Source organism: Lissotriton vulgaris, chromosome 6 (assembly GCF_964263255.1).
Source record: "Lissotriton vulgaris chromosome 6, aLisVul1.2, whole genome shotgun sequence".
Lineage (NCBI taxonomy): Eukaryota > Metazoa > Chordata > Amphibia > Caudata > Salamandridae > Lissotriton > Lissotriton vulgaris.
Genome location: NC_141694.1, coordinates 78,854,672 through 78,880,485, shown reverse-complemented (window position 1 = coordinate 78,880,485; position 25,814 = coordinate 78,854,672). Strand labels below are relative to the sequence as shown.

At 44.1% G+C, this 25,814-nt stretch overlaps 1 protein-coding gene across 2 annotated transcripts in view; it reads left to right on the top strand.

Annotated features, from left to right (window-relative positions):
* Positions 1 to 25,814, top strand: part of LOC147706825 (ATP-binding cassette sub-family C member 10-like) — an 875,391-nt gene that overhangs the window by 812,860 nt on the left and 36,717 nt on the right. For both annotated transcript variants that reach the window (XM_086925960.1, XM_086925959.1), the window contains exons 18-19: positions 2,322 to 2,482; positions 12,040 to 12,293. In XM_086925960.1, the coding sequence (XP_086782086.1) occupies positions 2,322 to 2,482; positions 12,040 to 12,293 (415 nt within the window). The remainder of the gene's footprint in view (positions 1 to 2,321; positions 2,483 to 12,039; positions 12,294 to 25,814) is intronic.

The following is a 25,814-nucleotide window of genomic DNA, read 5'->3' as shown; positions in this document are numbered from 1 at the left end:
GAGATCAGTCCCTGACTCATGGAGGGGAAGTATATTAATTCCCCTATTTAAAAAGGGAGAGCGAGATAATCCAACGAATTATCGTTTAATAGCTCTATTGGACGCAATAGGAAAAGTTTTTGCTAAATATCTTTTAATATTAATTAATGAATGGATAGAATCAAACTGTATTTTACCTTTGGAACAAACCGGATTTCGCAAAGAGCATGGTACATTAGATAATTTAACAGCATTACAGGTGATTGTTGACAAATATGTACGTGTTCGAGGAGGTGGAATATACGTGGCATTTATAGACTTCTCCACAGCGTTCGACAAGGTGGACCGTCCAACGCTGTGGAGAAAGCTTGCAGCTTTAGGTATGCCAATACAGTTACTTGAACTCGTAAAGTCTCTTCACTCGAACACGTGGTGCAAGGTGCTATATGGTGGAGAAAGAGGTCTTTCTCAATCCATACCTTCCCCGAATGGTTTGAAACAAGGGTGTATATTAGCCCCTACATTGTTTTCTTTATATACGGCAGACCTCCCTACTTCCATTTCTGCTTGTGATGGGCAAGCCCCGAAAATTGGAGGATCATCTATATCGTTTTTAATGTATGCAGATGATATCCTCATTCTAGATCTAACCCCAAAGGGCTTGTCTAACCGCTTACAGGCATTAAATCAATTTGCAGAAGCACATTATATGAAGATTAATGTTTCGAAAAGCAAAATAATGTGCATTTTTGAAAAGAAAAAATGTAGGTCTGTAAATTATAGTTGGGCCATAGGAAGGCAGAAACTAGAGGTGGTCAAAACCTACACTTTCTTAGGTAAAATCATTTCAGCAAACCTAAGTGAGAAACCCCACATTGAGCACAATGCACGTAAAGCATCGGCTCATGGTATGGGGTTAAGTTCCCTGTATAATGCTACTGGGAAGAGACACTTTACACTATTTCTGGAGGTATTTAGAGCAAAGATCCCTGCTACTCTACTGTACGGATTAGAATTAGTGGAGTTAAATCACTGGGGATTCTTGCAAAAAATCGAAGGAAAGGTGCTAAGAAGAATTTCATCTCTAAATACAGCTTGCTCTGTATCATCATGCAGGCTGGAATTCGGACTCCGAAGTTGTTGGGTACAGGGGTTGATTGCCCTCGTAAGGTGGGTGGCCCGTTTAGCGAGAGGTAAACCGGGTACCTTACGGGAAGCCATTAAAAATGAACTCCTGGGCAATTTTAACGAGTTTTCTACGCTGGTTAAGAACTTTAGAAAAGCTGTAACTTTGTTAGAGTTGGATGTAAGCACACTGTTTTTACTTACTCCTACTGAACTAAAGTCTAAATTAAAATGTGCATCGTGGGAACTCAGTTTTAAAATGGATATGATTGCCAAACAAGGGAATAGAGAAAGGCAATCACTGTTAAATACATATACACCAAAACTGGCCCAACAATACCTTACTTGGAATATTCCCCATAGAGTCCGTAGATTATGGTACCTTTTAAGACAAGACTTGCTCCCACTTAACTACCTCTTTGCAAAATGGTATGGTGTATCTCCTATATGTAACTTTTGTAATAGTGCTATACAGGATCGTAACCATGTCTTGTTTATCTGTCCCGCATTAAGCCCATTGCGTTTTAAGTGGTTAAAACCTATTTGTTTACAATTGGGAATTCTAAATGTCAAAACTTTTTTCCATGCACTTTACTGTCCGCCAAATGAAATGTTCTGTTTTAGAATTTTTAACTTTTTTAAAGGGTTTTTAGATATTTATTAATGTTACATGGAGAAGTGCTAGATGATTGCTCGACCTGTGAATAAGTCGTGTTTCCTTTTTGTTCTGTAACCTGTGTTTTCCTTTGTAATCATTATTGTATAATTGTATGTGTATTTTATGTGGCCCTCATTTGAGAGCCAAAACATAATAAACTTAAACTTGAAACTTGTCAAACTTGAAACTTGAAACTAATACTGGAACATCTCCATATACTGCTCAAATTGCCAGGTTCACTGGAAAGAAAACCATTAGGTAGACCAGAAAAACATACAATCATGGCAGCACAGCATTTCCAAGCCATGCAGAGGACTTTGTCACAGCTTTAACTTCCCATGGTAATCCTCCCTTCTTGCACAGAATTGTGTGGCTTTGCAGCTGGTTCAAACTAGTGTATACAACGGTTGAATAGGAACCCTTGCATACCTATTACCACTTCTCTGCTTCTCCTCTGGTATACGTTTTCCTCCTCTAGGTCTTTTTACACTTGTATCCAGCTCCTACACTGTCACTCATGCCATTACTAAGGTCTTTGTCTCTTTCTTCGTTTCTACAGGACTGGTAGGCCTGGCACTCCTCTACGTTCTCACCCTCAATACTATGCTGTCAGATCTCATCTTCTACTTCACACTTACGGAAACTATGATGGTGAGCGTGGAGCGAATTAAGGAGTACTCCTCCGAGATCCCCCAAGAGCCAGAAGAGGAGTCCCTGCAGGTAACATCTTGCTTGCCCCAATGATGCTGTGTGACGTGGGAATCACTCTAACCCCAGGGGTCAACATGCTGACATTTGAAAAGACAATGAAAGCCAATGACTGCTTCAGGTGAAATGGGAGAAAAAGGGCAGCTGAAGTTAAGTGGGAGGACACTATGAAAATCTATGAGTAGGACCTGAGAACAGGAAGCAGGAGACCGAGCACTGAGAAAAAGATAAAGTGAACAGAGACTTTAAGATCCTTAAGGTAGAGACTGACCGTGAGAAGAGGATACCTGTGCCTAGTATCATAGAAATAGTGAAAGCCATATCTGAGATGAGAAAACGAAGCCCTGATAATAGGAGGTACAGAAGGTAGAGATGTCCACATTCACTGAAGAGGCTCAGCTAAGACCCAGAGATGACAGCTGTGAAAAGCAGAGAGGATAGATTGTTTATAGTATACTGACCAAGCTCTTAAAATGGGGACATATTTTTACATCACAGGAGATTATTAGTCCAGATAGGAGTGATTAGGATTGAAGCAAAGAACAGATTCATGAGAATACCCTAGGAAGGTGCTCGGAAGAATATAACTGAGGATAAAGTCGCTAACTGACACTAAAACAAAATGGTAGTAAAAACATCACAGCATCTTTGAATATGGATGGCATCTCAGGAAGTGACATCATACAACCTTTGATCCTTCTAGCACTAATTACACCACATGGACATGGACAATTATTGAATTCAGCAGATTGTAGCACAGTGCAAAGGAAAATAGCAATTGGTTATTCACTATTCTCCCTTACAGGTGCTCATTATGTATGCCACTCTAGATTGTAAGAGGTGCCAGTACCTTGAACCATCTTCTTATCTGATGCTAGAGATCAAATCTCAATTTTGCGGCCAAAATTGAAAGTGTGAAGAATTGGGCTTTCCGAGGCTATTGGGTGATTCAATCAACCATGGGACAAACATTCTCTGCAACTTGCAGTTTTTCACTAACGAAAAAATGTCCTAACCATTCGAGGTTCTCAACATTTTTAGAATTTGTGAAGGAGAAGATGAGGGTAGTAGTGAAATTATGGCCCCTTGGGTGGATAAACAGGCACTGTAAATCATGATAAATTGTTCCAGCTTCCTAAATGATTCTGGGATGAAAGTAGAGCAGCTATCAGAACCTGGTCTGGATCCAGAGGACGGTCATGGGCACTGTTAGGAAGAACAGGGGTGGGAGTCTGTGCACATATGTGTATGTATGTTGCACATATCTTTGCATCTGTAATTATTTTACAGTTAATGAATCAACGTATGTATGTGTCTTTGTGTAAAGGTGATAGGCAAATATTTGCTTGTTTAATGGTGACCCTGGACTAATGGTCTTCATCCTGGAATATATAGGCCGCATTCTTGACTTAATTGTGGCTATCCATGACATAATGGTGGCCCGGACATAAGGTACAATATCTATCTTTAGCTGATACACTGGAGTGGATCGTACCATATTATGGACACCCTTGACCTAATTGTGGCACTCCCTAGCCTATTAATTGTCATTCATAACAAGTTGGAGACACTCAACATCATTGTGGATATTCCTGGCATATGGTGGTGCTGGCATAAGCAGCACCCCCTACCGTAGCCTTTATTGGTGGTCCTGGCATAATGGTGCTGCCTTGATACTATTAAGGGCATACCTGAGACATTTTTGGCTATCATTGGCATAAAGGTGATCCTGGGCTAATGATGACTATCCTTGAAACATTAGGAGCAATCTTGACATATTTTGATATCCCTGTCATAGGCTACACTATTTGCCTTAGCATCCAATTGTGGCCCTGGTTACATGGTGCGCTCTTTGACTCATTGAAGACACAGTTGCTGTGTGTGGTTGTCTCTGGCACAGTGTTGGGCCAGGTACGATGAGTGGCCCATCCTGACATATTCTTGTGACATAATTGTAATTATCCATAGTATACTGTGACCCTGGCAAAAGGGCCTTATTCTTGACCTGTAGTGGCCATTCTTGTGTTAATTCTATTTATCTCTAATGGAATGAAAGTGCTTCTCCTTGCCATATGTTGGGCATTCAAAGTTTTTCATGATGGCAGATGTTCCTTTGCTGTAGTAGCGCCTAGAGTGGAGCCTTGAGCCACCAGGCCTTCTCCCAGCCCAAGGGTGAGGCTGCTGTCACCACTGTGAACTCCGGGTAGGGTGGGGAGAACAGTCAACTGCATGTTATGTTGGTGTCCTTCATCCACCAGTAAGGTCCCAGTCCGCTTCATCCGACACAAGGATCTTTCCCTTGAAACACCCACTATGCCCTTTTAAGGAGAAGGTCCTAATGGAGAGCATGCATGTCACAGTAGTTATGAGGTACTAGCTCTGGATATACAAGGCCAGGAGGCCAAAAATCTCAGACGCATCCTGGCCAAAAAGCAACCTGAAACATCAGGATCATATCTGGAATGTCCTATAAATGGAATCCTCTGGTCTGGAGGTGGATTTGAACTTTCAGTTGTTGATTGTAGGAAGCTGGCACTATACTATACCAAAAAGAGGTATAGTGATTCCCCAAAGGTATAGCAGACCTTAAAGTAGATAATACCTTACTCTCACTTTAGTGGTAGCTGGGCTGTGCCATTAGGCTTATCAGAGGGTAGTGGTAAGCATTTATTGTATACACTTAGGCAAAGACTGAATCCAGACCAATTGTTTGCATAAAATGCTGTTACTTTATTTTTTTTCTAGATCCAAGAATTACTTAGTGCAGGTAAGTTGTACAGTTTGTAAAAGTATCAAGAATGCAGTGATGCTTTGTAAATGCACTTGTATACTTTACAGTATTAAGAATGCTTTCTATAAATGCCAATAACATACAGTGGTATGTTTTTACAGTGATAAGTTTAGACAGTTCAATGCAATAGATAGAAATGGCAATTCAATCCTATGGAGGAAAACAATGTTAAACAGTTCGCAGGTAAGTACTCAACTTACTTCCCTAGGCTTTAGGGGTTTAGGACAACACAGGGCAAGGTTCAATACCAGGTAGGTACTGCAGCGCCAGCGGCACTGGGGTGGCCGGCTGCAGAGGTCACTAGGCCCAGTGTTATCCAATGGAGCAGGGGGGGTATCTCGAAGAGTCACGGTTTGCAGTTAGGTACCCACGGTCCTATTGAAAATGCCCCGGGGTTGAAGTTGGCACAGGAGGGGCCTCAAAGCAGCACCAAAGATAATCCACAAGCGGCACAGGGGCGGCCGGGTGCAGAGTGCAAATCAGCATTGGGTGCCCAATGCTTTTCATGGAGGTTGGACAAAGTTGACCAAGGGCTGGGCAGGTAAGTTGGATAACTGTGGGACACCTGGGCACCGTCAGCTGGGCTCCCCAAGGTCGGGGTGAATGGTACAGAGGTTCCTTTTAGTGTCAGGTTTTCTCAGCTGGTTCTGGTCACGGACGGGGGACCATTCAAACAGAGGCTGCAGGTGTTGGGGGGAGGGGGATGAATGGACCTGGTGAGGTGACCCATCAATGCAGACGGTCCGTGGGCGTCGGGTGCAGAGTGGTGCAGTGTTGTGGATGCACCTGGATCCAGAAACTGGAAATGATTTCTTTGCTGGACAAAACCGTTGTCATCAGGAGACAGGACCACAGGTCGTCCTGGATTCTGTAGGCCACACCGGTTTCTCAAAGCAGGGGCGTTGGAGGAGGAGACAGGCTGGTAGGGCTGGGGCCATGTCACTTGTTTTCTTCTCCATTGCTGCACCGAACTTAGGTGTAGGAAAGTGCCCCTTTTTGCATGGTTAACCCCCACTTTTTGCCTAACACCTGATGCAGCCTGACTTGGTGTGCCTTGGGTCCTTGCCAATCAGGTTTCCAGGGCCTGTGTTCTTTCCCAAATCTGTTCATTTGTACACACAATTGTCATATCTCTGGTAAGCCCACTGTAAAAGGTCCCATGGGTACTGTGACCAGGGATGGCCTCTAAGAGCTGCTGCACCTATTGTGCCTCCCTTAGAGGCCCTGTATCTTAACACCCATACACTGATATTAGACTGCATGTTTTTGTGCAGAAAAAAGGGAAGTGGGGATGGCACTCATCCCTGTGTGCCATGCCTACAACCCACTGCCTGAGGCCTAGGTAAGCCACCCTTCTAGCAGGGTGCACTCACACTTAATTGAGGGTAGAGTGGCATGTACCCTGTACCCCTACAGTGTCTGAGTCCATTCTTAGACCCTGTAAGTGTAGTAAAGCCATAAAGAGTATATGGTCTGGGAGATGGTCATTATGATCTCCACAGCTCCTGAATGGCTTTACTAAAACCTGGGAAGTTTGGTAGCAAACTACTCAGCACATTAAACCGACTCTGATACCATTCTGTAATTTAATGTAACCTGCACTCAGAGGGCATCTTAGAGATGACCCTTGAAAAAATGACCAGCCCTGGTGTGGTTCCTGAATGGCTGCCCACCATTTGCCCCCACCAGAAATGTTTCTCCGCCCCTGGGTAGAGAGCCTCCACTCTCTGGGTCTAGAAACAAACCCATCCTACGCAGCGGTATCATGCCTCCTCCATCGCAACGGTGGGGTGGTGGTCCCCGGGTATCCGCAACTGACCCCCGTATTCTAATTTCTGTATGCCCCAGGGAGATGGTGGTCCCTGGGTAAGTAGGGGGGGGGGGGGGGGGAGGCAAGAGCTCCCCCCACTTACTTTCAATGTATGTTGCCCCAGGGAGATTGCAGTCCCTGGGGCTGCAGGGGGAGTGCCCCTCCTGCTTTTAATCATCAAAGCCCTCGGAAGGTGGCAGTCCCTGGGGCTTATGGGGCCCACGAGGCCCAACCACCCAAAATTTTAAAATGCCCCGGGGAGGTGGTGGTCCCTGTGGCAGCGTGGCGGGCAGGAACCCCCCCTCCCCCCCCCACGCTATTGTTTTATTATTTTAGCCCCGTGGAGGTGGCGGTCCCAGGGCCTGCAGGGGGCTTCATGGATCCCCATATGATAATTGTGCATTGCCCCGGGGACTTGACCCACTCGGGGGCTTCTAGAAAACAAAGTGCGGAAACCCGAGCTTCGTTTTTGTTTTTACATTTTCAGCGGGATTTGCAAAACCTGTATGAATTTTGCAGAAAATTGGGAAAAAAATACTTTTTTTGACCATGGGATCTCCTGAGCAGGCCTAGGGGGTCAGGGTGTTTCTACCCTGCCCCTTTTTCTTTCTTTTTCCATTTTCTTTCCTTTTTTCGTGTGACTCGGTTCACAAGATGGCTGCTAACACTTCTTGGTTTTGGAGTGTTGACAGCCAATCCGAATGAAGCTCGGGAGGGTTTGCGGATCCACCGCTGTTACCAGATATAGATACTGAACTAATTTACACCATTTAAAGCAAAGAGTGCACTCTGGGCCAAGAGCTACCTCTCTGCCAAATTTGGTGTAATTCCGTTCAGCAGTTCAGGCTGTAACCGTGACAAAAGTTCCTATGGAAATTAACACGGAGAAAACGCATTTTAGTATCCCCCTTTTTTCTCAGCCCCGCTTGATGAATCACCCCAAAACTTTCAAGACAGGAGCTGACTGGAGTGGGCCATTAATTTTGAAAAATTCGCAAAGATTCGTCAGAAGGCGCCAAAGATATTGGCAAATCAAAAAATGCTTTTCCTATGGAAACGAGGTCCTAACTATAACAGTGCACTGTTGTATACATATACACAACAGTGCACTGAGAATCAATAAATAACAGTGACTTGTTCTTGTATCTTTCCTCAAGTTTTCTTTTATTCTTCCTTTATTTCAATACACCAATCAGCGTCCAAAACTGAAAATAGCCGCAAACTACCAACACGTGTTGCGCGCCCAAACACGCTTCTACAGGGCTGTTACAAAGAAAAATTATGTATCAATATGTATCGTAAAATTACAAATCAAATAATGCATGATTCAATTTAAAAATATGAATTCATCAAAGGTCTACCTCTCTAATAATCACATTCCTATTTAATAATACTTTGTTTTAAAGCTAGTACATTAGTTTCACTTTGGATACAGAAATAGAAAGAATTACTTAATGTTCAGTAACATCACACTGTTGCATGGGACTTGATATAAATTGCCAGTCAGTGAACCTCCCTACTTCCATATTAATTTACACCACTGACCAATGTTGGCGCTTTGTGGGACTTGGTCCTTTTATGTACATTTCCCCTGTTATTGTGAGAATTTATTGAAGGTTTTACCTCTTAAACATATATCTTTTTGTTTTCCTCAGCTTTTCACTTGGTACATTTTATCTTTTTGCTAGTTGGAAGTACTAATTTTGTCTGGAGCAAAATAAGAACACAAGAATAGAAATAAGTTTCAGTTCTCATGATTAGTGAGTGTGCTCCATTAGAAGAAACCAATGTTCTTTTGTACGTTGAAAAACTCTCTCCTTTATTTTCTCCTTTTAGACTCTACCTCTTGTTCTAATCACACCACATTTCTTAGGTCATTTTCATCCATAACCAGTCAATGCTTCCTTACCATTGATAAGGGTCTGTGAAAGGAACAGAGTAATAAACACCTAACATTCCCTCTATGTGTGGCACCATTATTCAGTTATCAACAGGGAGCTCTGTACAGGAACATTCTTAGTATCTCTTTTTAGATTTCTTTCAGATCCCCATTATTTTGGTATATGGTCAGACTTTGAGATGCTTCCCCCTTTAAAATATATGCAGTAGTCTCTTTATAGGTATTCTCTGTTTGGGATTTCCTAGACCAAGGGTCTCCAACCTTTTCTGTACTGAGAGCTACTTATCTTCAATGAAACACATTGAGAGCTTCTAATATTATTAGTATTGTATAATCTAAATTTTTTTATGTGTATATTAATTCAACCAAGCAAAAGCTTTCTAATTTAATAAGTTGAGGTGCGCACAGGTGAGCAACTCCGAGGTAGCTGGAAACCTATAGTAGCTCACAAGCTACTGGTTGGAGACCCCTGGCCTAGACCGTTCCCTGTAGGAGCGGACTTACTGGCTGTTAGTTCATATTTTATATGGTTAATATTCTGTTCTCCCAGACCGCGAGCTACAACCTAATCTTATCAAGATTCCAATTAGTACCGAGTAACAGTCCCTTTTCACTTTGATGCTCCTTTTTGTCACCGCTCTAGCCTCTAGCTTGACATGCAAACTAAACTTTCTTTTTGAACAAAGTGGTAACTGACTTTAAATGTCTGTTTCTGCGTGCCCTGTAGCTTTTTAATATAGAGTTTGTATCCTTAAATTCACAGAGGATCTCCTTCCCACTTACATAGTTTTAACTTACCGTAGAACGGCTGTCAGCCTGCATTGGTCTCGTCTGAATTGAATCGCTCATTCATTCAGACTGTTGCTTTCTCGCTATTTATACGTTACTGTGCCATTAATTGGTTGCACCTGGAGGTGCGCAAAAAGGAGCTCTATGTATGTGCTCCGTTTCTCATTACTTAATATCATTACCATATGTGAATCTTCATGAACAAAACACAAAGGGGAATTTCCATTGCGGGGTTGATTTAAAATTAGTGTTAAATCAGCATTTTACTATCATTATGATATGTAGCTCGATTTGGCTATTAGTGTTTTTAATCTTTCAAAAAATGAAACACATTATTTACCCGACTATGGTTCTCATATCTATCCTGCTGCACACCTTCTGCTAACCGTGAGTGTGACATGTAAAGGTCTTGTCACAACTCAGTTTAGTCATAGGAGCGATTTCTAACACAAGGAACCACCTATTCTGTAAGCTATCCGCATGCATCTTGATTCGTTTTACTCGGTTTGCATAGTTATTCATTCAATATTTCGCTCTCTGCTAACCTTCCTAAAAATTAGTTTTCAGTCTACTTATTACTACCTTTTCGTTTTGTTACTCAGTTTGGCTCTTTGTAATTTTAATCTTTCATAAAGGATAAAAAGTGTTCTTTGTCTGGGGTCTCGAACCCTTAACCAAAATATTATTTTCTGCCTTTCTGCACTTCTTGTGCTTCCGAGGAGTTTGACATGTATAAGTCCTATTACAAGTTGATTAGGCATAAGAACGATTTGTTCCACAAGGAACCTCGTGCTCTATGAGCAGGCCTATATGTATTTTTACCTGTGCCAGATAGGTTTGCATGTTAATTCAGTTAATATTTTGCCCCCACTGTCCTAGGCAGTATTTAAGTTAGATCTTATAATTTTCCATCTTATGGTCTGATTTCCAAAGAAGTATTTTTGTCCCACACTGTGATTTGATTAATACTTTTTTAATGATTTCTTTTCTTAGACAATTCCTTATTTCAACAGGTTCTTATCTTCCTCTTATTATATATTAATTGTGAGAGACTCTGCCCATCATCCAATCAGACTTGTATATAAACTCTAGTATTTTGGTTTAACCTCTTAAATTATTCAAGTTTGGTAGTTAGATAGTCATACATAGTTCTATCTTGTGAAACAAGGGATACCGTAAATAGAACACTGATCTTCCAATCCATAGATCCCTTTGTCTCTTGTGTACCTTAGGCAGACCACCCATCTTCATTGTTTTTTTTTGTATAAGTGGTCTGGCTCCTATATTACCGTATAGAGTTCCCTATCCACATTTAATCCAAATTCTACTGTCTGCAATTTATTAATCCAAAAGGTTTCCCTTATGCGTATCTTTTCCGCCACATCTACACTTCTTTCGTCTAGTGTGACATGTTCAATCTCCATATAACAAATTCCTCCTATTTCTGGCAACTTACGATTGCCACAAACACGTATACTCATGGGATATTTCATGTCACAATTTTTTTTCGCATGTAAATGTTCCATCCATCTGTCCCTTGACCTTCCTTCCTTTTGTATCTATGCAAGTGGCCCTGCTGCATGCGGCTGTTCTGGAATGTCCATGGGGGTATGGTGAGGGAGGAACTGTTTTTATGGTACTGCACTGAAGTTACCTTAAGTCCTTGTTATTACACTACCTGAAAGAAAAACAATGCAAATAAAAAAAATATTCAGTATGTATTATCTTGTAACAAAATTGAGAGTTCTTAACATGGCCACCAAGCCGCAAGAAGAGGCTGAAGCTTGTTACACAAGTATGTGTATATTGTTGTTTTGGACTGTCTCTGGAAGATTGGATTGACAATGGGAAATGTCGTTTTTGTTCTCAAAGCACCATGGACAGTCTAGTTCTTTGACTTTCAGTTTAAACATTTTTATTAAAGCTTTAATAATGGCTGCTGTTAAAATAAAACAAGGACGCAAATGCATAATCCTCACCTCAGTATTCTTAATAGCATTGACAATTCTTGTTCCTGGGTGCTAGAAAATTCATATTCACCAGTTCTGCTAAAACATAGCTGGACGGGGAAGGTCCATCTAATTTGGCCGCATAGAGAGACGTCTGGGTTCTTGAAAAATGTTCAAGGACTCAAGGACTGGATTAGTGAAATACCATCAAAAAGTTTGTAAAACACACTTTTTAGAATTACTGATGTTCAAGAAAGAAACTGGAAATTAATTTGAATGTGTATAATGATGACTCTGACCAAATTACATGCTGTCTTTTGATCGTGACAGGATGCTTCCAGTTGGCCAACTCTGGGGCAGGTGAAATTCCAGAATGCATTTTTATCATATCGTACAGGACTTCCTAATGCTCTGGATGGGGTGGACTTCACTGTTTCCCCAAGAGAGAAGGTGGGCATTGTGGGAAGGACTGGATCAGGCAAGTCAACAATCTTCATGGCCCTGTTCCGTATGATGGAGTTGCATAAAGGGCAGATCCATATCGACAATATCAATACCCGTTTCATTGGACTGGAGATACTGAGGTACGATAGTCTGAAAAACGTTGAATTACACAGTTGTGCAACACAAGTATTTTGACCTACTGCAAACTCATAGATTTCTAGAATACAAAATCCAATGAATCAATTTGTACATATTATGTTGTGTTGGAGTTATTTTATGGTGTAAATCTAGATACTGCAGCAACATACCTACAGTGATCTTGTCTGTGAATGGGTATCACCCATGCATTATTTGTACGAAAATGGTCAGTCATAAGGGATTAACCACTGAGACCTGTTCTGATTGGCTGATGGCAGCCAGTTCAATCAGAACCGCTGAAACAGAAAGTTGTTTAAGCTTTTCTCATCTGCTGCCATTAGTCACTCAAAAAAGGACCTTGTGGTTATAACCTTCTGATTAGATGATAGCAACTTGTTTACAACAAACGTTGACAGCACCATAACCATCTCCCCAGACTGTTTTACAGTATGAAGAGGTGAAGACTAGCCCGAAAGAAGTGGTTTTGTCATGTTTTATAGAAACAACACTCCCTGTTTGCGTGAGTAGGGTGCAGCAGAGACCACAGACCACTCACAAGATGGCTCCCCCCCAAATGGAGAACCAACACGTCTGGGCATCTACCGATCTAACATGTCATTCAAACACTGCAACAATTCACACCAACACATAACACCTTTTCCCTGCTAAGTAATTTGAAACAAATGCTCACCAAAACACAAATTCACCCCAAAACCCCTCTGTGTAGCTTGTTTCCCAGCCCACTTGATGAAAGAGGGGCCACCACCCGAATGGCCACATCCGCCGCTTCACTCGCAGCGCTAACGCGGAAGGAATGAGTGCCATAATCAGCTGGGGGAATCCCCAGTGCCGCAAGCAATTTGACCTGGCGACATTAGAAAGTGCAACAACACATTCCACCCCTGCTCTCTCTATCAGTTTTAGAGTTATGAAGCCATATCTCCAACCTGCCCTCCCTTCTTGTGATGTCCTCCCACAGTACCCTATCCCGGCCTCTGCCACCCAGCAATTCAAACGCGCAGACCGCACCAAAAAACATCCAGAACATGAGTGCAGAAAACCGGTATGTCTCCATCGAACCCCCGCACACTGCCAGTAGCTGCCGCAGAACCTGGCAAAACAATTGCCACATGAATTGCTTCCTAAAGCTTCCCCAAACCCTCCTGCTCTTGTACCCAACCCTCGAACATCCTTTAACCCAGTCCACCTCAAGACAGGGCATACAATAATGTCCCCATAAAAGCGATGCCTACAAGTTTTCCTGCAATGGTAACGCACTACAAGCTACTCTTGGTTAGGTCCATGATAAATTAAATCACATCCTCAGCCGGAAACAAACTCTCCACCCTGTGCTGTGCCCCATGCCTGACCGTAAGAGCTCTGTATTGTCTCTGCATGGGATCCTACCACCAGTTGCATCATCTTGTGTTTCCTATCGACCACAGTTCCTCTGGCATGGGCATCTTGTATCTGTCCGCGTCACTTGCCATACCATGGAATCTCCCTCACTGTGAACAAGACAAAGAATCCGCAATGTCATACTCTACCCCAGCTGATGCTGCACTTTGAAAGAGATATCATGCCACAAGTAGCCCAACACTAAAACCCGCATCAACTTCAACACCTGTGCGTCCCTGGCAGACTGTCTATTTACGACTTGCACCACTGACAAGTTGTCAAACCGGAATAGCGTCATCCAATGTTCTAGTTCCGCTCCCCACAATTTGACCGCCACCACGCGATGGAACAGTTCTAAAAACATATTGGTCCTGCCCCCTGTGTTCCACTGTGCCAGCCAATCTTCTTCATATTACCTTGAAGTAGTGTGGCTCACTGGTTAGAGGCGGCAGACCCGAGAGCAGAGGACGGCCCGGGACCAGGGTTCGATTCCCGGCGCGGCAGGTTTCTGGACCAGGGTCAGCGGACTCGATAATTCTCTCGCCTCGGTGCCCACTCTGATCAGCGATCACGCTCGGCAACTCTGGGCATTAGCTTGCCTCATCTTCACTAACGGCCCCACCAGACCGCCGGGGATGCCTGGTCTCACCCTGGAGATACCCATTAAGGGACCATCTCTCAAGGAAGCCAGGAAGGGTTTCGCAGCGGTCGAAGCGCCTTGGGACCCTACGGGTAAGTAGTGCGCTATATAAATGCCAATACACACGCACTCCTGCCCACCTGATAGGAGGCGCTGCATACCTTCCTTGCCAATTAATCAAGTAGTATTTGTATAGCGTTTCTAATCACCCTGTTGGGGTATCCAGGTGCTGTGCTGCAGGTATCGGTGGAAAAGCCAGGTCTTGGGTCTCTTCCTGAAGAGGTTCAGCGAGGGTGAGGTGCGAAGGTGGAGGCGAATGGTGTTCCAGGCTTTGGCAGCGAGGTGGTAGAAGGATCGTCCTCCGAAGCGGCTGCTACAGATATGTGGTGTCAATACAAACCGAAACCCAGACCTTTCCTGTCGTCCTAAAGGAATCCCCTGAAGGACTATGGGAAAAATACTACATCCGGAGATCTTCTTTGACCTCTGCTTGTAGTTGTACAGGATGATGAGGCAGCGAGAAACCGGAGAGTGCTAGACCCAAACTTCTGCAAAATGTTCTACCTGCTCTGACCATCCGGCAAGCAAAATTTAGGTGCCCTAGCAACACTCGAATTGAGGTAATAGAAATTTTTAGGTAACCAATGTGTCCCCCACTCGCACCCTATCCATGCACCCATGTTCCTTGTATGTCGTGTGACTTCTTTTCTGTTCATGCTAGACAGACGCAAATACATTTGCGTCCAACGTTAATATGTCAGCTATCCAGTCATGCATGAAAATCCCGTTAATTAAGCTTCTAAGCCTATGGTGCCAACGTCTTTACATGGTGCACTTTCACGTTTTCCTCCACGTTTTCTGGCCCAGTCGAGCTAGGCCCTTAAACGAGGCTCCGAGTTCTTTTCTCCCTCTGAAAGCTGCCGTTTAGGTATACATCCCTGACCTCTGCCTTACTTCCTGCCTCAGACGAGCGGTGCCCGGCTCGGCCTGGTTCGCTTGCCAAGATGATGTTTTACCTACAAGTTATCTGCTCAGCCTCTCGAAAACACATTCCAGTCTAGTGGAATAGGTAAACATATTCCCGGCTGCAGAGCAAAGGGCCCTGCCTTCCTGTCTCCATGCAAGTAATTTACTGCTCCTGTTACCATGGTAGGCCCTTGGCCACCGCACTCTACATGAAGATCCGTATGCACGCACTAGCATTCAGTGTTGAACGGCCCCTGCCCGAGAGACCTTTTACTCCAGACACTACATCCTCAAAACATACGATATCAGATATGCTATAGGTACAGGTCGTTTTGACACCCCAGACATTAGTCTCCTCCACTCGTGCAAAAATCAAAGCCCCCAGCTCTCCCCGGTTACACGTCATGCTCAGCTGCGCGCGCATATAGGTCATAAGTTTCTGCTGATCCTGCAAACTTTCTCTATGCATCCACCCACTTGTGACGTTTCATGTGACGATTCTCTGACATGTCCAGTGCACGCCCATGCGTACGCCTTCTTACACGCCTCCTGTTACGCACATGTGTTCTTATCTCTCTCTTTTCACCTGTTACGCCTACTGTATTCACTTCCATGTATACTGTTTTACTATATATAATGTGTGATGCTAATAAAATGTTGAATGTCCCTTCCTGAACCTGAGTGGTGATGGAACCCGATGTCCCATGCTTCGAAGCATTTCATTAAAGCCCGTATGACTCAGATACCACGGACTCTGCCTCTCATTTGATTGAGCTATCCTTATGACTTGTAATTATATGGCAAACATGATACAGTAATATTAATTTACCACATAATTTGGCGCCCGAATAGGAACCCCCCCCTTCCCCACTCGCCGGCGATGTTACGCAGGCCTTGACCCCTTCTACAGCCGCGACGGAACCGTGCACGCCTGCGGGTTTTCCTGCTATCTCCCTCGGGCCCACGGAGGAGACGGAGACTGCGGTCCGGCATCCAGACGAGGCGGTGAGGAATGCGGAGGATCCCGACCAGAGCCCCTAGTCGAGAGAGCAAGGTCCGAGGTATCCGGAGGCCCACCTGTTCCAAAGCGCATGCGGCGTAGTAGCAGCCAGATGTCGTAGCAGTCCAGTCCAGTCCAGTCCAGTTTCCGAGGCCTTCAGTTCTTGCTTCCCGGTGAGTACCGTTGTTGGGAACGCATCTAGACGGGTTCATCAATGTGTTCCCGGTCAAGACAGGTCTGGGTACACAGGCCTGGTCCAGACGTGTTCACTTAGGTGAATACGGTCAGACGTGTCTCTTTATGGGACCGGTATTGTCTGTACTGTTTTAGCAGTGCATCTAGTAATTCAGTATTCTAGTATTGCAACTCGAGTTTCAGTAACTATGTGTTTTCTATGTATCAGGTAATATCCGTCTGAAATGTTTTAATGTGGTTTTAATGTTGTGGTATGAATGATTGTTTTTGCTATTCATTACTGTGTTTACTGTGTCCACGTTTAAAGCAATCCGACCATGCCACTGTTTTCGAAGTTACGTCAGATAGGGACCAGGAAAGGGATACTCGAAGAAGCAGTTCCCATCCCACCTAGGGACACTCCTGGACATTTTATGTATAATAAGCATGGCTTAGATGCCATACTGTATCTGGATTTATGGGTGGACTACACCAAGGGTCTGGAAGAAAAGTATAGATGGCCTGTCTCAGGGACATGGGATGCTGATTGCATCATGAGAGTAGAAGAAGCGTTATGGAAAAAGAAAGCTAGACAATCCCAGAAAAATGCCATAGAATTATGGCGTAAAGAAGCGCATAGGAGAACAGAAAAAGAAATCAGGAAAGCAGAGAGAAGTAGAGAAGAATCCGAAAAAGCTAGGGAAAAAGAGTTACTAGAAGAAGGAGAACGAGTCAGAATAGAACAACAAGACAGACAAAGAAATGCCCTTATTACAGGACTGTATCCAGTTCTTGCCGAGGGCCTGCCTAAGGCGACCCCGGAAGCACCCTGTAACTTACCACCACCATTGGTCCCGACTAAACTCTGTCACAAACAAACAGCAGCGGACATTTTCCTTTCGTCCTATTTAGATGACGTAGCTCCTGCATATACCAATGTACGCGTACCACCAACTAATAATGTACAGCAACCTCTCCCGCCTGTTCAAAACATACAGCAGCCTACTCCATCCGTACAGTCTGTTCAAGACGCGTCATCTCCACCCCCTCAAGACTCGACTTCCTCATCCGTTGTTATTCCCCCTCCTGTCACCACTGTCCCTGTCACAACCATTCCTGTCACTACTATTACTACTGTTCCTACCACTGTTGGTCCTAACAATCCGTTCGGTATGCCGGCAACCCAGAGTTCGGCATTACCTGCACCTACTTTTCAATTCATGACACCAGCAACAACATCACAGCTAGTTGATGGTTACGCTTCCGCTTCAGGAGGCGCCGTAGGGGGTCACCATCGTTCCCCGCCACAAGTAAAACGAACAACGCTTAGAGATCTAGCATTACAACGCACACCTAGAGCGGCGACGTACGACAAACTTAAAGAGTTCATTACAGATTGTAGATATGATCCAGTACCAGGCGAAGACGACATGCTGTTATTCTCATCACGTTTACGACGAGTCGTAAATTATTTGGTTCTCCTGCCACAGATGGAAGAATATCTAGACAATATATATCATTTCATTAGAACAGGGGAGAGACCAGAATGCATTCGCAAGGCCATGGCACACCATAAGGTTGAGACACAAAGTATGATCTTACGATTTCTGATTAATTGTTTGATAAGGGAACGAGATCGGCCAGGCACAAGCAAAGAAGAAATGGAGATGTTGATAAAATGGAGTAATAACATAGCTGATGGTAAACACGATAAACAAAATTGCATAGATTCCATGTACAAAAAGATCCGCAAAGAAATAATAATAATACAGAAAAAAGAGAAAGAAGCTAGGAGAACCGAGAAAGAGGATGAAAATACAGAGGAGGAGGGGATAGATAGCCCTGAAGAAGAAACGCCAGGAACAATGGCGTACGTAGGTAGAGTGAGACTTCCTAAACAGTATTCTTTTGATAGACCTTTTGACAGACCCATTCATCTAGAAAACAAGAAACGTTTCCTTTCCCCCATACCAGAACAATGTTCTCTTGAACATGTATTTCAAGACACCGATAAAATGCTAAAAGAAAGAATAGGTTACCATGAACTTAGTACAATGCGAGATCAGGAATTAGCACGGTCAGCAGTCCAATGGGCTGGAAATGATAGCATATATAAAGATGATTCAGTAGCACAAACATTTTTGACTCTTTCCCCAGACGAACAGCGACTTGCTGGTATGTACATGATCCAGCATCTCATTTCACTATATGAGAGTCAGCATTCTGATCCAGGTCCCCTATATAATATATTGGAAGAATTACTCCTAAAAAGATGGAGAGGCCTAGGTACCGATTTAATTAATATCATTCTAGAACAACGACACAAATACAGAACTTTTCTGACTCCGCATTTCGTTTCTGTTCCACCCCCAGTAAGACAACCATTTTACATAGACAGACAGAATCCCTTACGAGAAGTTCATCCCGTCCAGACCACAGGGGGTGAGCTACAGCGAGTATTCGTATACACACCCTTAAGCAAAATGGAACTATTGGAAATGAAGAAAATAGTGCCCTGTCATGATAAAGATCCAGCAGGTTTTCACCGTGAATTAAAAGACATGTTACTCATGGGGGATTATACATATTCCGACATTTTGAAAATGTTAAAGGTATTGTTGCCGGCTGGTATTTACGAAAAACTGAAAGAGAAAGAATGGGAGGTGGGAGATAAAAAGATTAATTGGGCTGAATTAGAAAACGAAGAAAATACACGAGTCCCAGGTACTGGTCTTGGGGACAAAGCTAAAGCATTACCAGGACTATTAGTACAGGTTTTGCCGAGGTTATTGACAATTAAAAAGGAAGACTGGGATGCAATCTCAGCCTGCAAACAGAAACAAGACGAAGACACTAGTGATTTTTATTCTAGATTCGAGAAATGTTTCATTATAAATAGTGGCCTGAAAACAAGTAGCGAATCATATCCACATCTTTTTGTAACCAAATTAGTCGAGAATTCCTTACCACAAGTTAAAAATAGAGTATTGAAAGTCGAGAGCACATGGCAAGCAAATACCCCTTCCTTAATGTTACAAATGTTACAGTACCACCAGAACAGAATTAGAGAGGAACATGATCATGAACAGAGACGTATGAGAGACACGAAAATGAAAGTACTAGTTGCCCAATCTGTTCCAGCTGATGGTCAGAAAAAGGGTACAGCACCGCCAGGCCAATCTGCAGCTCCCGTTAAAGGGAACTGCAACTACTGTAAGCAGCCAGGTCACTACATAAATGAATGTTTGGTTTTGAAACACAATATTGCTACAGGCAAAACGAAAGAAAGACCGCGTCCACCTAGACCAGAACACGTTCCACAGCATATTCCACAGAACACGCAACCACCACAACAAGCACAACAGACAGTAGCTGTACCCCAACCCCAACCTATTGCTGCCACGCAACATGTCACACAGCAAATGTACCAGTATGCACAGTCAGAGTACCCCGATTATCAGCAGTATACATGAAACAGCCTAGAGAGGGAGGTTGGCTTGCCCCTCATCGAGGTTCCTGTAGATCAAGATGGTCCCTATGTACATAGTGAGGTATTAGGGAAAGACAGAAAATTTTTGATTGACACAGGGGCGAGCAGAACTACCATTAGTCATGACGAGGTTCCAGGGGCACCCCTGTCAGGCTCACAGAATGTTGCCCTGGGTTTTTCAGGAAAGCCTATTGTTAACGAAGTGTCAAAGCCAGTTTCTCTTGAAGTTGGTCCATTGTCCCGTACTTCTGACTTGTTACTTACGAAAGCATGTCCTGAAAATCTGCTTGGTATTAAAACGTTGAAAGCACTAGGTGCTGTAATATGTTGTTCTCCGGAAGGAGTGAGATTGTTCTTACGTGACTTCAAAGGTCATTATGTGTTACGAGATTTTGATCCAAGATTGCAGAATGTACCAGCCCATTTATGGGCACAAGGTCCAACTGATGTAGGTTGTATGCACATTACACCGTACCGTGTCACTCTCAAGCAAGGAGTTGTACTGCCCCGAATCCGACAATACAAATTGCCACCCGAGGCTGTAACAACCTTACTGAAGATTATTGACGAGCTCATTGCCCAAGGAGTAGTTATTGAGACTGACTCAAATGTATGTAATTCTCTGATCATTCCAATTCTTAAACGAACTGACCCAAATGCACCACCAGTCTACCGATTGGTGATTGATCTTCGAGAACTGAATAAATGCATCATTCCTCAGTTCCCGGTAGTGCCAGACATATCTTTTCTTTTGACGGCTATTGATTCCGAAGCAGCGTTCTTTACTGTAATTGACCTCAAGAACGCTTTCTTTAGTGTCCCCATTCATCCGGAAAGCCAGTATTTATTCGGATTCTCTTTAAATGGCCGAAGCTTCAAATTTGCACGTGCACCTCAAGGGTTCACGGAAAGTCCTAGTATTTACAGTCAAGCATTGAAAAGACAACTAGACAGTATCCACATGCCTACTGACACTGCTCTGCTGCAATATGTAGATGACTTGTTGATCACTGCACGGACCGAACGTGACTGCGAGCGCGCGTCGCTGACTGTCTTGTATTTCTTGGCCGAAAAGGGGCATAAAGTGTCCCCTTCGAAGCTACAATTCTGTGCCCAGCAATTGGTATACCTTGGGCACTTGCTGTCCAAATGGGGGAGACAGCTGACACCAGACCGCATCCAGTTAATTGCACATTTGCCACAAACCAAGACACAAAAGGAAGTACGGGCCTTCATTGGCCTCACTTCTTACTGCAGACAATGGATTCCTCAGTATGCATACCTAGCTAAACCTCTCATACAGCTGACAACGCAGGAGGCAGCGACTTCGACTGTCCTCCCTTCGACTCAGGAACATACACAAGCTTTTGACGAGTTAAAGAAAGCTCTATGCCAAGCACCTGTTTTAGCGACACCATGTTACAGAAAACCTTTTACACTTTTTGTTACTGAACGTGATGGCATAGCATTATCTGTTCTCACACAAGATCAAGCAGGACACCACAAGCCTTGTGCTTATTTTTCTAGTACATTGGATCCAGTGGCCCAGGCTCTGCCTGCGTGCCTCAAATCAGTTGCAGCAACAGCTCTAGCAATCAGACAAAGCGATTCCATAGTATTAGGACATCCCCTGACAGTACAAGTTCCACACTCAGTGGAAGTACTCCTGAACCGTACCCAGACTCAGCACTTGACCATAGCAAGACTGACAGGATATGAACTGACATTGTTTCAGCCACACATAGAGATCAGACGATGCAACACATTAAACCCTGCCACATTGTTACCCTCGAGCACAACTGATCCGACACCACATGACTGCGTAGAAGTCATCAATACTGTAACGAAGCCCAGACAAGACTTGACAGACATTGCATTACCCGACCCCGACCTGACACTTTACGTGGATGGTTCATGTATGAGAACAAGCACAGGAGAGTTAGTGGCCGCATATGCAGTGACCACTGAAACTGAAGTCATAGAAACACATCGTATTGACACCTTGTCTGCTCAAGCAGCAGAACTCATTGCTCTGACCCAAGCCTGTGTACTGGCCAAGAACAAGAAAGTAAACATATACACAGATTCACAGTATGCATTCGGAGTTGTTCACGACTTCGGTATCCTCTGGCAAGAAAGAGGTTTTTTAACTTCTCATGGCGCCAAGATACAGCATGGTCCCCTCATTCAAGCTCTGTTAGAAGCAATACACTTACCTGTATCCATTGCTATCATGAAGTGCAAAGCACATACTAAAGCCACCGACACCATTTCTCAGGGTAACGACCTGGCAGATCGAACAGCTAAACTCACAGCTCAGACAGACATCCCAACGGACACGACAAAGACTGACGTGACATCACAGACACATTGTATGACAGTGAAGGATCCCATTTTAGACGTACTCGACATACAGACACATGCTACTCCAGACGAAATCAAGAAATGGACTGAACAAGGAGGGATCCAGACAGATCAGGGATGGATGACGAAGGGAAGAGCCACATGGTTCCTCCCCGACTCTATGGTTCAAGTAATCATTAACACAGCACATAGTCCAGCACACTTAGGAGAAAAAGCTATGTTAGACAGCATTCAACACCTCTGGTTCAACAAACATTTACGAGCAGCAGCAAAACAGAAAGTGCGTACCTGCATGATCTGTTGTCAGTTCAATCCAGGCAAAGGTGTTCCAGTGGAACAAGGTGGATTCCATCCTCCTGACCATCCTTTTGAAGTCCTCCAGATGGATTATATCCAGATGGACAGATGTAGAGGTTTTAAATATGTCCTCGTAGTTGTATGTGCCCTTTCCAGATGGACAGAAGCATATCCAGTCCCAGATTACACTGCCGCGACCACTGCCAAACAGTTGGATCGTGAATTCTTCCCGCGATACGGTTTGCCCCGTGTCGTATACTCCGATAATGGACAGCCATTCTCGTCCGAGCTTATGAAACAGGTATCACTCCTGTTAGGTTACCAGTGGAAGTTCCACTGCGTACGACACCCTGAAGCAGCTGGTCTCGTAGAGAGACATATTCAAACCCTGAAAACACGCTTAGCCAAAGTCTGTGCAGAAAAAGGTGTAGATTGGATAGTAGCCTTGCCAGTTGCCCTCTTCTATATGCGCATGGTTGCTCATTCCAGAACCGGACTATCTCCTTATGAGGTGGTTTTCGGGCGGCCTCCCAATATGTGGGGTACGCCTATGCCCCGCAAGATCACTGATGTCGACAGTAATATGCTGACAGTTTACCTAGCTTCCTTGATGTCTGCACTACAATCTTGTCGTTCACAGGTTGCGGCTGCCTTTCCGGACAACACCAAGTAAAACCGCATGAAGTCGTTCCGGGTGAGCTGGTATATGTGAGAAATTTCGATCGATCAAGTCCGCTGGAGCCGAGGTGGAAACAGCCAAAGTTGGTGTTGATGACGACGAGGACCGCAGTCAAGTTGGAAGGACGCAAGGGGTGGTTACACTCCAGCCACATTAAAAAAATTCACGGACTGTGTCCAGAAACTTCGGTTAAGGACTGCCCCCTTTCGGACTCTGACTCTAAACTCCCCCTGATAGAAAAAACTCCACAACAGGAGTATCGCGCCAAGTTAAGGTCTAGTAAGTCAGACAGCGTTTAATTGTTTAAGTCCCCCTCGGGTGAAGCGGTTAGACAGGTTTCTGACATGTATAAGATAGACCCAAGTAGTCAGAGATATAGGCGTATCAAGAAAAGAGAACAATATTGTAAAAATGTGCACAGTCGATGTGTAATAGCCTTAAATTTCATGTTTCGTCTGAGTCTTACGATCATATGCATAAGTTTAATGCTACATGTTTTTTTCCCTCTTGATTCACATATGCATGCTTCCTCTAATGACACTGTAGAGCACTCCTTTAGCGACCTGCCCCCTCATGAATTATCCTACCGATTAGCAATGCGCAACAATACATTCATTCGTATGTTACACCATACTCATCAGGCCAGCAATGCCACCAATTGCTGGGTATGTGGCCGACTCCCACCATATCAGAAATACAAGGGAGCTCTGCCTCTCTTTCCATACCCGTTTACGCATAATGGTTCATGTGGTGCATGGTTTACTTTAATGTCCTCCCTAGACAGTAAGTCCAAGGTTTCCCAAGGCAATTGGATATGGGGGAACCTGAATACAGTCATGAATAAAGCATGTTTCCCAGACGCAGACGGTCTTCCCCAAAGGAAAGGGACCGACCTAGAAAATGAAGTGTATGAATTAGGTAACTTTTCCCTCAATCTCATGATCCTGAACGTCCAGTCCGAGACTAATTCGAACTTGCCGTTTATATCAGTCTTGCCAGTAAAGGGCGAACTGTGCGTTAGAAAGAATGGCTCAGTACATCTAGGACACAGTGATTGTAATACTGTGGTCGAGTTCAGTGACAAAGGAAAGTCTACTTTCAAAGCCTCTCGCCATTCTTATTTCATTTGTGGTCACACTGCTTATGTACATTTGCCCCTTGATTCGGATGGGACGTGTTCCTATTGCCACCTGTTTTTCTAACCCCGCCTGATTATCATAGGAATTCACGCCTTGTGAATGTCAGACATAGAAGAGACCTTCCTCCTGTTATTGATGATTCTGGATCCACATGGGATTATGTTAAAGGATACTTCTGGTTCATAGGTCCTGTCTAGAACAGTAAAATAATACGCAGGTTAACGAGAACCCTTGAAGTGGTAGTGAACGAAACTACTTTTGCTTTTGGTAACCTGACCGAAGAGCAATCTGCTATGAGAATTGTTGTTCTTCAAAATCGCCTTGTCCTTGACGTCATCCTGGCCGATAGGGGCGGGGCTTGTAGAGTCATCGGATCCAGTTGTTGCGTGTTTATTCCTAATAACGCGCCTTCCGTGTATAAGGCCATCACACGGCTTCACGAAATTGCTCACCTGATTCACCAGAATCCAGGCTCCTGGACTTGGTCCGGTTGGCTCTGGAGTGTGATATCCGCTTGGGGATGGAAATTGTTATCATTCCTAGGAATAATATTGGTCATAGTATTCAGTTGTTGTCTCTGTCTGCAATGTGGGCCAGCGATTTGCGGCTTGTGCGCCACAGCCTGTATTCCGGGTCCAAGTTCCCGTTCCCGAATGATAAAAGACGAACAAATGATGTTATATGAACAAATAGATGGTCTTATGAATATAGATATATCTTAAAGGGTTTGGTAGGGGCCAAGGAGGGAATGAGGTAATAGAAATGTTTAGGTAACCAATGTGTCCCCCACTCGCACCCTATCCATGCACCCATGTTCCTTGTATGTCGTGTAACTTCTTTTCTGTTCATGCTAGACAGACGCAAATACATTTGCGTCCAACGTTAATATGTCAGCTATCCAGTCATGCATGAAAATCCCGTTAATTAAGCTTCTAAGCCTATGGTGCCAACGTCTTTACATGGTGCACTTTCACGTTTTCCTCCACGTTTTCTGGCCCAGTCGAGCTAGGCCCTTAAACGAGGCTCTGAGTTCTTTTCTCCCTCTGAAATCTGCCGTTTAGGTATACATCCCTGACCTCTGCCTTACTTCCTGCCTCAGACGAGCGGTGCCCGGCTCGGCCAGGTTCGCTTGCCAAGATGATGTTTTACCTACAAGTTATCTGCTCAGCCTCTCGAAAACACATTCCAGTCTAGTGGAATAGGTAAACATATTCCCGCCTGCAGAGCAAAGGGCCCTGCCTTCCTGTCTCCATGCAAGTAATTTACTGCTCCTGTTACCATGGTAGGCCCATGGCCCCCGCACTCTACATGAAGATCCGTATGCACGCACTAGCATTCAGTGTTGAACGGCCCCTGCCCGAGAGACCTTTTACTCC